This window comes from Equus caballus, chromosome 17 (genome assembly GCF_041296265.1).
Source record: "Equus caballus isolate H_3958 breed thoroughbred chromosome 17, TB-T2T, whole genome shotgun sequence".
Taxonomy (NCBI): domain Eukaryota; kingdom Metazoa; phylum Chordata; class Mammalia; order Perissodactyla; family Equidae; genus Equus; species Equus caballus.
In genome coordinates this window covers 100625023-100637455 of record NC_091700.1, presented here as the reverse complement: position 1 = coordinate 100637455, position 12433 = coordinate 100625023, and the positions used below count along the sequence as shown (strand labels likewise).

General features: G+C 61.8%; 1 protein-coding gene across 3 annotated transcripts in view; it reads left to right on the top strand.

Annotated features, from left to right (window-relative positions):
• The window catches only part of ADPRHL1 (ADP-ribosylhydrolase like 1), a 68529-nt gene extending 57628 nt beyond the window's left edge, over nt 1–10901 (top strand). For all 3 annotated transcript variants that reach the window (XM_070240513.1, XM_005601354.4, XM_023621889.2), the window contains exon 8: nt 2749–10901. In XM_070240513.1, the coding sequence (XP_070096614.1) occupies nt 2749–6490 (3742 nt within the window). In that variant the 3' untranslated portion in view covers nt 6491–10901. The remainder of the gene's footprint in view (nt 1–2748) is intronic.
• Nucleotides 10902–12433: the final 1532 nt, after the last annotated feature.

The following is a 12433-nucleotide window of genomic DNA, read 5'->3' as shown; positions in this document are numbered from 1 at the left end:
AGAGACAGAGAGAAACGTGTGCGCACAGAGCAGAGCGCCCAGCCGCAAGGGAGGAGCACCCAGCAAGGCTAACCCGGAGCCTGGGGTGAACCCCCAAAGCAGCTGGATGCCCACCGTCTCGCACGCCTCTGGGGAGTGAGGAAGGGCTGCCCACTGAGATGCCACTGGGCTGCATACCACATGGTGACACTGGCTCACTGCAGAGACGCGGTGTGTGGCAGCCCTCGGTCACGGGACCACCTGCGCTGAGCACGGCTTTTGTCGCCCCAGCCCCAGGGACGGACACCACGCCACCACCTCGCCGTCCCCAGGCTTCCTCACCGCGGCTCCTGCAGACTACCTTTGACAGGCGGGGAGGGAGCTGTCAGGGACCCAAAGGAACACCTGAAATGCCCTGGCCTAGGCCACCAGATGCCCGGCATTGGCTGACGCCCTCCTCCGCAAGTAACAGAGACTTCCGGTCGCCTGGGTAGCCCTCGGTGAGGTAACGGAGGGAGGACGTATGCAGACGCCCGGGGACGCAGTCGTGAAAGCGGCAGGCTTGGCATGATGCAGGCGCCACAGATGTGTGTGGCCTGAGAGCGCCAATCTTCTCAAACAGATGCGCCAAAGGCTGTTCCAGCAGCACCAGGTTCGGCCACCCCTCTGCTCCCCCGTCCCCGATGCTGGCCTGGGGCATGTAGGGGGCCTGGGTGGCTAACGGCTGCAAGGACACAGCCTAGCACCTTCCCGGGGGGAGCACCTGGTGCTTGGTGCACCGGACAGGCGTCCTCGTGCCAGGGAGGGTGCAGCTGCACCCTGGGGGTCAGCTGCCAGTGGTTTCTACGCAGCTGCTGTCCGGTGGCCAGGCCGGCTCCCACTACCTGGTGGCTTGGGAGTGGGTTCAGGTTTGGGTTTTGTTTGAGGAGCCTGATTCCCCACATAGGTGCCCCACACCCACGGCCGTCCGAGGCTGGGAGGTCTCCATCCGTCCCAGCGGTGCTCAGAGCAGGGTCCCCGGGCCAGCAGCCTCGCAGCTCTGGGAACTTGCCACAAATGCGAGTTCTCACCCCTCACAGACGGACTGAGTCAGAGGCTCTGGGGGTGCCGCCCAGTGCTCTGGATTCTAAGGAGTCCCCCGGCTCTCCGATGTCCACCAGCGTCCAAGGATTCCTAAAGCAGCCGCTTTCTGTCCGAATCCACGGCATCGAGGCGAATTTGGGTTCTCAGGGAGCCTGAGAGGCAGGGGCCCAAGGTCCTGCTGATGGATTCTCCTGCGATTTGCTGTATGGGGTCGCGTTCCCAGGCACCGGGTCGGCCCGTGGGCTCACCCGAGGACGGGCAGGTTGCCTCATGAGGAACCGTCCACACTGAGTGGGGATGAGGCCGGGGCGTGCGCTGTGGTCCCCCCATCACGCCAGCACAGTGTCCCCACAGCCATTGCGAAAGGACATTCGTGTGTGGCTTCTGACCAGAGAACTCTTTTTCTGGAAAGACGCGTAAGTACAAAATGTGTGCCTGAGTGTCCCTCGGCCTGTTCTCAGTCTGTGCGGCTCCCACAGCGCATGGCGGGCACGGCGGCCCGGCGGTCAGCTTCGCAGCACGAGCACTTCCCTGGGCTGTTTTCCCATAAACGTGACATGCAGCCATTTAAGCAGCCCACAGGGGACGTCCAGGGTGCTCCCAGTGTTGTGGGATTGTAGACGACGCGGCAAAGACCTCCCTCCCATACTCTTCGCTCTGCGTCCCGTTTGTCTCCTGGGCTGCCAGGCACATCTTTACAAGCAACGCTCTCCTCTGAGAGGTGGGAGGCGGCTCTGCCCCGCCAGGGAGGACCCCACGGCTGTGACACTGTGGTCGGCAGACGCGCCCCTGGCCACCAGGCCGCTCAGAGGGGGCCTTTCAGCCTGGACGCTGGGCTGAGAAACCCCTCAAAGACCAGAGACCCCGCCCCCAGGAGGCCTGCAGTGGCTGGGCAGGGGTGGGGGAGCCACAGCGGCCTTGCTGATGAGCGTCTCACGGACAGGGCTGTGTGGGCTGGGCTCAGGGCCTCTCAGTCGGGGTTCCTCTGGGACTGTTTTCAAAGGGGTTCAGGAAGGCAGGTCCCAGCCGGGGCCCCCAGCTCTCTTCCCCTCCTCTCTGTAGCCAAGCCCACCCCCTCCCACTCCAGGGGTCCACCACCAGGCCCAGCGGCTCCTGCCCCAGGGACACCCCCACACAAGGCTGCGCCCCCACCACCCCGTACCCGCCCAGGGCCTGGCAGTCTCACTGATCCCTCAGAGGCTCGGCTCTGGGGACCCCACGCCCGTGGGACTGAGTCAGGATGTAACTACGATGTGAACCTCATTTTTCATACTTCAAGTCAGAGACGTGCACAGACCCACACAGAGAATACAAATCCTTTATGCTGGCTTTTTCCTATTTGTACGAGCATATGACTGTTATTTAAAAATGTAAATACCTTTGATATGCAAAGCATTTTTCCACAGTGCTCTCACAAATCTATTTAGTGTCGGCTTTCCAAAGGCCTTTGCGAAGGAGGACATTGGGTCAGAAATCACTGCTGCTTATCAGAGAAGGGAACGGTGACCCACACAGGTGGTGGGTGTCCCCAGCTTCCCCGAGACGCACTAGACCCCCAGCCTTCTGTTCCTCCTCCTGGACTTCTTGGGGTATTTAAAAATGGGGTAGTTCCGTAAGAAATGTCCTTTGGAGTCACCCTGGAAAAAATGATGATAAAATCTGTAACAATTAATTTTTTTCCTGCAGCCCCAAGAATGGCAAGATCTGCAGTGACAAGACGCCCATCGACGCCCAAGCCCTGAAAAGGAAGGTCAGCAAGGCGACGTGCCACCCGGCCGCCCACGCCATCCTCAGCAGCCTGCTGCTCTATGTCACCGACCACGAGGACAGGCCCTGGGGGCTGCCTCCCGCCAACAGGGCAGAGGGCGGGGGGAGAAAGGTGAGCTGCACGCCAGAGCCCCAGGACGCCCACCGGCGGCCCACGCGCTTCCAGCTCCTGCAGGCCAAGTTCATGGGCCCTGGACGGGAGCCCCGTCTCAAGAAGACCCGGGAGGTAGGGAGGCTGATCTTCAAGGACAAGCAGGGCCCCAGCAGGAGCTTGGTGACGGCCACCATCGGCAAGCTCCTTGAGAAGACCCGGGAGCCGATCCATAGCCAGAAGCCCCGGTGGGGCCCGCCTGCCGGGAAGAGCACCGTGAAAAACATCCTGAAGATGTTCTTGGCCGCAGAGGAGAAGGAGGCTGCGGAGAAGCCACCCGCGGAGCGGCCCAGAGCTGCGGGAGGCCCCCTGCCGAGGACAGCGGGCAAGAGGAACTCAGTCCTGTCCAAGCTGCGGGAGAAGTTCGAGCAGAGCGGCTGTCTGTACTCCGAGGCCGGCGTGTTGCCGCTCCGCACGGAGGACCGAAAGAAGAAGAACCTGCGGAGGACGAAGATGCACCGGCCTCAGGCCCGCGTGCTCTGCATGGCCACCCTTGCCAGCACCTGCATCAGGACGCCCCTCGCCCGCTTTCTGGCCTGCACGGCTGAGCCCGTGCCAGCCTTCAGCATCGCCACTGTCGTCTGCGGCCCCAGGAGCTGGCTGTCCCACTGTGCCAAAATCAGCCGCTCAGATCTGGGGCGTGTGCCCAGACCAGCAACGGGCACGTCACCCAGTGTGGGGGAGACGGCACCTGGGGGGAACAAGACACCAGGAAAAGGGCGGCTTGGCGGGGAGTGCTCAGGGTTCCCAGCGCCCATGACCACAGCTCCCAGGGACCACACGGGAACAGTGTGCCCCAGAGCAGGGCCCGAGTGCGTCCCTGAGCCAGCCCCCTCTCCTGCCTCCCGCAGGGGCGAAGCTCTTCCTGGCCGCAAGCCCACCACATCCCCACTGGCAGCAGCCAGCCCAGGGTACACCCAGGCAGCAGGAGGTGACAGCAGGGGGGCCCCCCAGGCAGAGGGCACTGCAGACGACACCTGGGGGATGAGAGGGGCAGGGGTGGCCCCCGCAGTCACACTGACTGTTTGCAGCTCGGAGGATGAAACAGAAAGATCCATTTCAGACTCAGAGAGAGACCCCCTCTTCGCCACCCAGAGGAATTTTCCAGAAGAGAATGTACCAGGACGTATCCCACCACTCAACATGCACGCAGCCCAGGCCGCTCAGCGCACTCAGCCGGCCATCGAGCCTCCACAGATAATGGTCAGACTTCCCGTTGTCCACGAAATGCCGCCCCCTCATGCCACGCCGCCAAGGGCACCAGGTGGTGAGGACCAGTGTCCTGGTGCTCTGGGAGGAGAGAGCGCGATCGGAAACACAGAAGCGCCATTTCCCACCACGGAGAGTAGAAGCCGCGGCCCAGCCACAGCCGGACTGAGGGAGCCCCCAGGTACGCGGCAGGGCTACTGGGCAGACCCCAGCCCCACGCCCCTACAGGGGGCTGCCAGCGCTGATCGCCACCCCCCCGAGGCAGTGCCAATGCCGAAACCATGGGCAAGTTCCCCTGGAGGGAAGGGACACGAAGGCGGCCGTGGGAAGCTGGACCGGCATGAGGCTCGAGAGCACGTTTGCACAGACGCTGTTTCCGAGCTCACCTGTGAGAAGCAGCAGCTGCCAGAATCAGGGGCAACGCCACCCCGCGATGAAGGCGCCCCATCACGGTACACCACAGCGTCGGAGAGCCGCCCAGGAGGGACCCGCTGCTCTGCCTCTGGCTGGCAGCAAGGGCCGGCTTCCAGCGAGGAGCACCGGGCGGGCGGCCCCGCCCTGCTGGCGGCCTCCACCAAGGACCGGACAAGGTCCGAGAGTTTGACCTCGACGGACAAGCACATCCTGCATGAGCAAGAACGCGGGCGAGCCCCACTGCCCGCGTCTGCCCAGCCCCTGCTGATGGCCGAGGAGAGCACTACCGGCGGCCTCGGCGAGCACAGACCGTCCTCCTTAAATGGACGCCCGGAACCAAGCATCAGAGCCCCTGGGTGGTTGACGGCTGAAGGGGCCAAGAGTCACACAGCGCCAGCGCCCGGTGACGCCCTGAACCCCGAAAACAGTGTGGCCGAAGAGCGGAGGGCTCTGCACGGGGGAGAGCGCAGCTTGTCAACAAGCCATGGCCTCCTAGCGGAGGACCTCGCTCGAGAACCCAGCCGCCCCCTCTTCCTGGCGCCCGGTGGGCCCTGGGAGCCCCACAGCAGAGCGGCACAGAGCAGCATCCGCCAAGACTCAGGGCCGCGGCGGCCTCTGGCCTCGGAGTCCCCGGCAGAGCCCCAGGCCGCTCTCCCACTCAAGGCCGCTGGCACCCAATCTGTGCATGATGATCCCCTCGCGTGTGTTTCCAATGAATGGGCAGCGCGCCCGGCGAAGGCGGCGGGAGGAAGCAGGGACACCATGTCCGCGCAGGCCAGCCCTGCGGCGGCTGACACCAAGTCCCCGGGGCCGCCCTCAAGTCATCCCCTGCCACAGGGACGCCGCACCAAGGGGCCGCCCCACCACACCTCGGGCAGGGGGCTGGCACCTTCTGAGCCCCAGCAGGCCAGGAAAGAGGACCGCGCCGCATCGGGAAAGCAGCACCCTTCCAGCGCGGGGCCTACACCTCAGCCGTCCTTGGCGCCCTCGACGGCAGCAGAGGGCCAGCAGGTGGACAGGGTGCCCCAGGAGTGTCCCAACCTCCAGGCACGCCCGCAGATGGCATCCTGCACGCGGGCCGGTGTCCTGGAGGAGGTCAAGGTTGGGGAGAGGCCACAGCCACAGGCAGGCCGGGGGGGCCGGGAGGACGGGGCCTCAGGGCCTGCAGGACTGGCCGGTCCTGGAAAGGAGGGAGCAGCTCCTTGGGGCCAGAATGGCACAGTGTGTTGGGCTGAAAAGGCTCAGACTCGACCCAGGGATGAGCGGGAAGTGGAGGCCACGGCCACTGAGGTGGAGACGCCCCGGCTGTCAGCTGCGAAAGGCCTGGAACATCTGTTCCAGCAGCGGGGGAGGCGTGAAGAGGAGCCCGCTCGCGGACACGGTGAGCCCACTGAAGAGAGCCAAGCACCTTCCCCCTCAGAGAAGCTGGGGCGCCCGGCACTGGCCCAGGCCGGCAGGATGGCGCCCCACGACCTGGCGCGGCCCACAGGTGGCTCGGCAGCAGTGGCACCCATTGCAGGCGATAGTGGAAAGTCCCAGGGACCGGCTCCCAGGGGCGCCCAGGGGGCGCCCAGAGCGCCGCTCAAGACCGGAGAACGGCGGCCTGGGGCGGCTGAGAGCCAGCTGTGTCCCCGCCCTGAGCCCACCCGGGGCTCTGCAGGGTCCCCACCTCAGCCTGGGGGCCGCCAGACACCTGGTGCCCAGGCCCAGGAGGGGCCCGCAGACACCCCCGGGGCGGGGAGAGGCCCATGGGAGCCCGAGCATCGCCGGAGGTCAGCACGCTTGGCCAAGTACCGAGCCCAGAGCTTCTGCGACCAGAGGTCCTTCGACCTGTCCTTCAGACCCGCCGCTCTCAGGGCCGACGCCGCGGCTGAGCCGCCAAAGTGAGGCCCCCACCCCGCACCGCCTCATCCCACGCCCCAGGCTCCGCTCCTCGCCCGAGTGTCGTTTTCCCTGAACAGTCGGCCTGTGGTTTCCTGTCGCTCTGAGGGCACTCAGCCCAGAGGGTCCCGGCTCCAGGACTGACACCCCCAGCATCGCGAACCCCGCGGCGCCTCGGCCTCAGCGCTTCCCCGCAGGAGGTTTGAACAGCAAGGACGAGGAACAGACTCGGACACACAGGCGTTGGCTCCAGGCCCCCTTGTGTCCATGTGTTCTCCGTTTCATCGGAGGCAGCCTCACGAGGGTGTCTGCACATGTCCATCTTCTCACTGAGCCAAGAGCTGTTTTTAGCACTCAAGCGTGCGGTGCTGGACTTTGCATGCGTCTGTCCTGTCCCATCTGGGGGGCCCAGGTCAGCTTCGGGCTTTTTTTCTGTCATTTTGTTTTGTTTTTATATTTTCTTTTTTGAGGAAGATTAGCCCTGAGCTAACATCTGCCACCAATCCTCCTCTTTTTGCTGAGGAAGACTGGCCCTGAGCTAACATCTGTGCCCATCTTCCTCTAGTTTGTATGTGGGATGCCGCCACAGCATGGCTTGATGAGCAGTGTGTAAGTCCATGCCTGGGATTCGAACCAGCAAACCCTGGACCACTGAAGTGGAATGGGCGAACTTAACCGCTGCGCCACCAGGCTGGCCCCCAGCTTCGGGCTTTGAGTGTCTTCCTCCCCTTGTGGGGTCATCTGCAGGCACAAGTGTGGCCGGCCTTGGACTGTGGCCCCTGCCTCGCTCAGACGCAGCCTGTGCGGCCCCCTCGACGTGGTCTGGGGAGGTGAGTCGCCCACCAAGTGCCGAGTCAGGGCCTGTGATGCCAATGCAGGCGCCGCCCCCGTGGCCCCGCACGTTCTGGAAGAAGGGCCAGGAGCCTCGGTTTGCTGCAGCGACTCCCAGGGGAGGACCGAGTCCCTGACCCCACCCAGCCACATGACGGGCAGGGAGGTGGAGTTAGGGCACTGGGGTCCGGGGTCGGGCACCTCCTGTCCCTGCTGAGCACGGCCGGCACCCGGGCAGCTGGGCCGGAGCAGAGCAGCCCGCAGGACACGCCCAGGTCGCTGCAGGAGGGGACGATGCAGAGCGACGATGGTCGCCGTCAGCTCTGCGGTTCCATGTGCCCCGTCCCGAGGAAGCTGTCGTTTGGACACTGGTGCGAGGAGGAAAGCGACACGCCACACTGTCTCTGTGCTCCACCGTCGTCTCAGCAGCCTCTGTGGGGCCTCTGAGTCCTGCCGGGATCCTGGTGTTGTCGCTGATTAACGATGCGAACGCCGGCTCTCTTGACGGCTGCTCCTCTCCTGAGGGGCACACGGGTGTTTCCCGCCACAGCCTGAGACCTCACACTGCTCCCGTCTGCTCCGTCGCTGAGATAATGCGTTTCCAGACTAGAAATTGTGAATTTTGCACAGCAGTGAAGGTTAGGAAATAAAAGCCATCCATAGTCACACGGATGACCAGCTGTCTCTTCTAAGGCCCAGACACAGCTGGGACCATGTCTGGTGTGCGGTTTAAAAACCTGATGCTGCAGCGCACGTGTGTTTTCAGGGGCCACGAGGTCGCATTTGAAAACCAGACGTGTGTGCTGCCCGGTCCACCCTGCGGACACACCAGAGCCTCGGGGTTTCCGGAAGGAGCCGCCGCTGGGACCCTCCCCACGGCCCAGCTCTCTGTTCTCGATGACACCCTCCCTGTGGCAAGTGGATTTCTGCTGTTTGAAGACCCAGCGACGTTTGCAGCTGAGCGACCTAAACAATCTGCTAGTCCTGGAGGAGCTTCCCCGACGGGTGCCATGATCTGAAGGACCATTTTGAGGAAGGTCTCCTCCGAGTTAGGCTTTGAACAGACGCTCAGTGAGAGCGGGCTTTGTCGGTTTCCGTCCTGTCCGTGGCGAGGCCGGGCGCTGTGGTGTCTCCTCCGTCCGACGTGACAGCTATGCACGTGACCCGAGTGGCCGAGCTTCCTGCGGGCTGAGCGGAGTCGTGAGGTCCCTGCCTGCCAGCTGTGCCTCGTCCAGGGATGGGCTCGTGTCCTCCGCACTCCCCTCTGCAGTCGGGCAACTGATTTAGAACCGAGCAGAGGGGAAACTCCCCCAAGTGCAACAGCAGGCGCAGCTGAGAGTGCCGTGGGGGCGCCCGGGGTGCTGGGCTGGACCACAGTGCTAGGCACCCCTCCAAGGGCAGTGATGGGACTGTGCTCTGGGCCTAACCATGTGGGTGTCAGCCTGGCCTGCTGGCTGTTAGCAGCACGAGTCGGCGTGTGCGACACGCACGGTGCTGCCCCGTGCCCAGTGTCTGGACACGTGGTTGAGGACCCTGACTTCTGGGAGTGGAGCCGGGCAGGCGCCTCCCCCACTGCGTGTCGCTCCTGCTCACAGGGTGGACGGGGCCAAGGCCACTGGTTTGGGTGCTGTTCGTTCCACCTCTGCTGGGAGGATGGGGTGCCCGTCTTCTCAAAGTGCGGCTGTGGGGGTCCAGGTGCCCCCTGCCCAGGAGTCTCGGGAAGCCAGCACCCAGACTTGGGGTTGCCTCCCAGAGCTGCAGAACCCAGGAGGCTCATGAGACGAGTGCGCAGGGTGGGCGCACAGGCCCGCAGACGAGGGGGCTCTCCCAGCCCTGCTGACGGCACCTGCTCGCCCCCAGGGGCGTCCTCGCTGCCGCCGGGATGGGGACTTAAGATGGGCACCATCTTATTTATTTTCTTTCTTTCTTTTTTTTTTTAAAGATTGAAACCTGGGCTAACAGCTGTTGCCAATCTTCCTCTTTTTTTTTAAGGATTGGTACCTGGGCTAACAACTGTTGCCAATCTTTTTTTTTTTTTTTTTTCTGCTTTATCTCCCCAAACTCCTCCTGTACATAGTTGTATATCTTAGTTGCCGGTCCATCTTGTTGTGGGATGTGGGACGCCGCCTCAACGCGGCCGGATGAGCGGTGCCATGTCCGGGCCCAGGATCCGAACCCTGGGCCGCCGCAGCGGAGTGCGCAAACTTAACCACTCGGCCACGGAGCCGGCCCCTCTTTCTTTCTTTATACTTTGTTCCACAAAGCACTCAAGGCAACATTTGGCAAAGACCACGAGGACAGACAGAGGAGATAAAAATATGTTCACTGGGCGTTCCCTTTTTAAAATAAGAAGCAGTGGGGGTTGTTGCTATTTTTACATAGACCAGAAACTCTGCTGGAAGAGGCACAAGTGGTATGATTTTAAGTGTTGGAAAAAATGGTCAGAATCTCCTCCAGGCTGCAGCTTCAGAGAACCACCTGCTGAGCCCCGCACATCTGTTAGGTGCTGCCCGCTGAGCCCCGCATGTCCGTTGGGAGTCGCCCGCACGTCCATTGGGTGCTGTCTGCTGAATCCCTGCATGTCCATTGGGTGCTGGTGAGCCTGTGACCCAGACGGCAGGCCCCGGCTCAGCTGCAGGGCCTTGCCCCGGATCCACCAGACGGCCACGGGTAACACCACCCCGAACGCCGTTCCCCGGGCAGCTCCACAGAGAAGAGCCGAGAACGGCCGTGTCCGAGGATGTGACAGCGGTCGGTGTGTGTTCACGTGACACCGAGACCCTCCAGTCGGAGGAGAGCTGCTGGAGCAGGGGTTCACTCTGCACACACGGCCGTCATTTCCACAGACGGTGGCCCACGAGCCTCCGGGGGGACATCACTGCAGAAGATGGTGGGCTCCTGGACGTCGGGACTTTAAATAAAACTAAGTAAAAACAAAGGATATTTCACATTAACCTTTAGGTGGCGGCTTTGATGCTTTGTGTCCACTGACACCTCCTGTCAGCTCTTTGAGGCTCCTCCTGGTCACAGACCCGTCTGTGAGCCACACGCACACTCCCTGAGGGGACCCTCATCCTTGAAGACTCTCCAGGTGCTTCTGTTTCAGACGCTTCGCCCCAGAAAGTCGTCATCTAGAATTTTACAAATTCAGTGTCGCTTCCTTGTCTTTCTAACGAGGCGTCTTTGCTGTTTATCTTTTAACTATGATTATGTATTTACCCACAGCTGTTTACTCAGCGTTACCCTCCTTTGTGTACTAAACACCTCTAAAGTGGATACCTTAGGAAAAAGTTACTGGGGCCACCCCCACGGCCTGGTGGTTGAGTTCGTTCGACGTGCTCCACTTCGGCAGCCTGTGTTCACTTCCCGGCACAGACCTACACTTCTCATGGGCGGCTATGCTGTGGCGGCAACCCATGTACAAAACAGAGGAAGGCTGGCACAGCTGTTAACTCAGGGCAAATCTTCCTCAGCAAAAAAAAAAAAGTTACTAAATACATTTTGTTGTATTCTCTCTTTGGAATTTTTACTAACATTATTCAGCTGGAAATAATTTCATAAAAGGAAATAAAATACCTGCTCATCACAGATCTCTTCCTTGCCTTTCTGAGGGGTTTCATGAAGGAGGTAGGAATTTCATGTCAGAAAGCAGCTGTGGGGCCTGGATTGAGCACAGCATGTGTGGCCGACCCTGGACGGCCACGTGTGGGGAGAGTCAGTCAGCAAGTGACAGTGGAGGAGGCTCCTCCATCCTCCAGGAGGCCTCACTGGGTGGGGGGAGAATCCCTTGGGGGTGCGGCTGTGCTTGGGAGCAATAGGCAGGCCTTCCCAGGACACCCTGGGCCCCGGGAGAGAGGGAATAAACTGTTCTGTGGGCCAGGTGGGCTGGAGCTGAGCACCCCCCGGGGACGCCAGGCAGACGGCCAGGAGAGGAACGAGGGGCGTGGGGGGCCAGGGGTCGGGACACAGCCTTGCGATGCAGAGGAGCTGCCGTGCCCGAAGCGAGGGGAGCTCGTAGGTCTGCACAAAGGGCACCGAGGCCGTCGGAGGGGGTGACCTGCACCGCGTCCTCCCAGAGCGGCTGGGCCCGGGGGCTGAGCACTGTTAGTGGGGTGGGTTTGGGGAGCCCCAAGCCCTTCTCGTCCCGAAACCCTCCTCAGTGTCAGGAGCTACATGAGATGACGTCACCGTGTCCCCCTCCTTCCACTCAGGGCCACTCACAGAACTCAGAGAAACACTTGCTCGTGTTTCCTGGCTTGTTATAAAGGATGCGCGTGAACAGCCAGATGAAGAGGCACGTAGACCGAGGCCCAGAGGGTCCCTAGCACAGAAGCCTCTGTGCCGGCCGAGCTGGGGTGCGGCGCCCTCCTGCACCAGATGTGCTCGGAGCCCAGGAGCCCCACCCTCCCAGAGTCACCGCACCAGCATGAACTCAGGTGTGGTTGGAAGGGGCCTCTTACGAACGACAAACCCCATCACCCAGGGATTTCTGAGGTCTCAGGAGCTCGGTGCCGGGAACCGGGACAAAACCCAAACACATTTATCTTATTAATCGCAGCGTCTTGGGGCCACAGGCCGTGTCGTCCTGGTCCCACGGAGAGGGGGCTGCCTAACTCCGCAGATGGCTGGTCCTCGGGAGTCTGCTCCACCAGGGTCGTATTGTAATCACAGACTTGAAGCAGAGGGTGAGTCTGCAAATCTGTGACTAGAGGAGGATTTTTTAAATCTTTCAGAAATAAAGACAAAAGAAATCACTCAATAAATTACTGGTTTCCATTGCTCCCTTGATCGGTAATGACGACAAGGAAATAATTAAAATAATGAATTTCTTACCTCCCCAGGCTCTGACAGCGGCAGCAGGCCGTTTAGAGTGAGTTAAAAACAAGACAGCAGGCCCAGTGGAGTCGCTTATGCCAGGCCCCCGTCCCAAACCGAGACCTAATCACAGTTTCAGCTCCCCCAGGAGCGGAGCCGGCCACCATCACTCAGGCATCACCTGGTCAGCGACTGCCAGGTGGATAAACCACCTGATGGACCCCGGCCAGGCCCTGCAGGAAAGTGACCTTGCAAGAACCAGCCTGCCTTTTCTGCCTGGAATCACCTGCTTGTTCCTCCTCC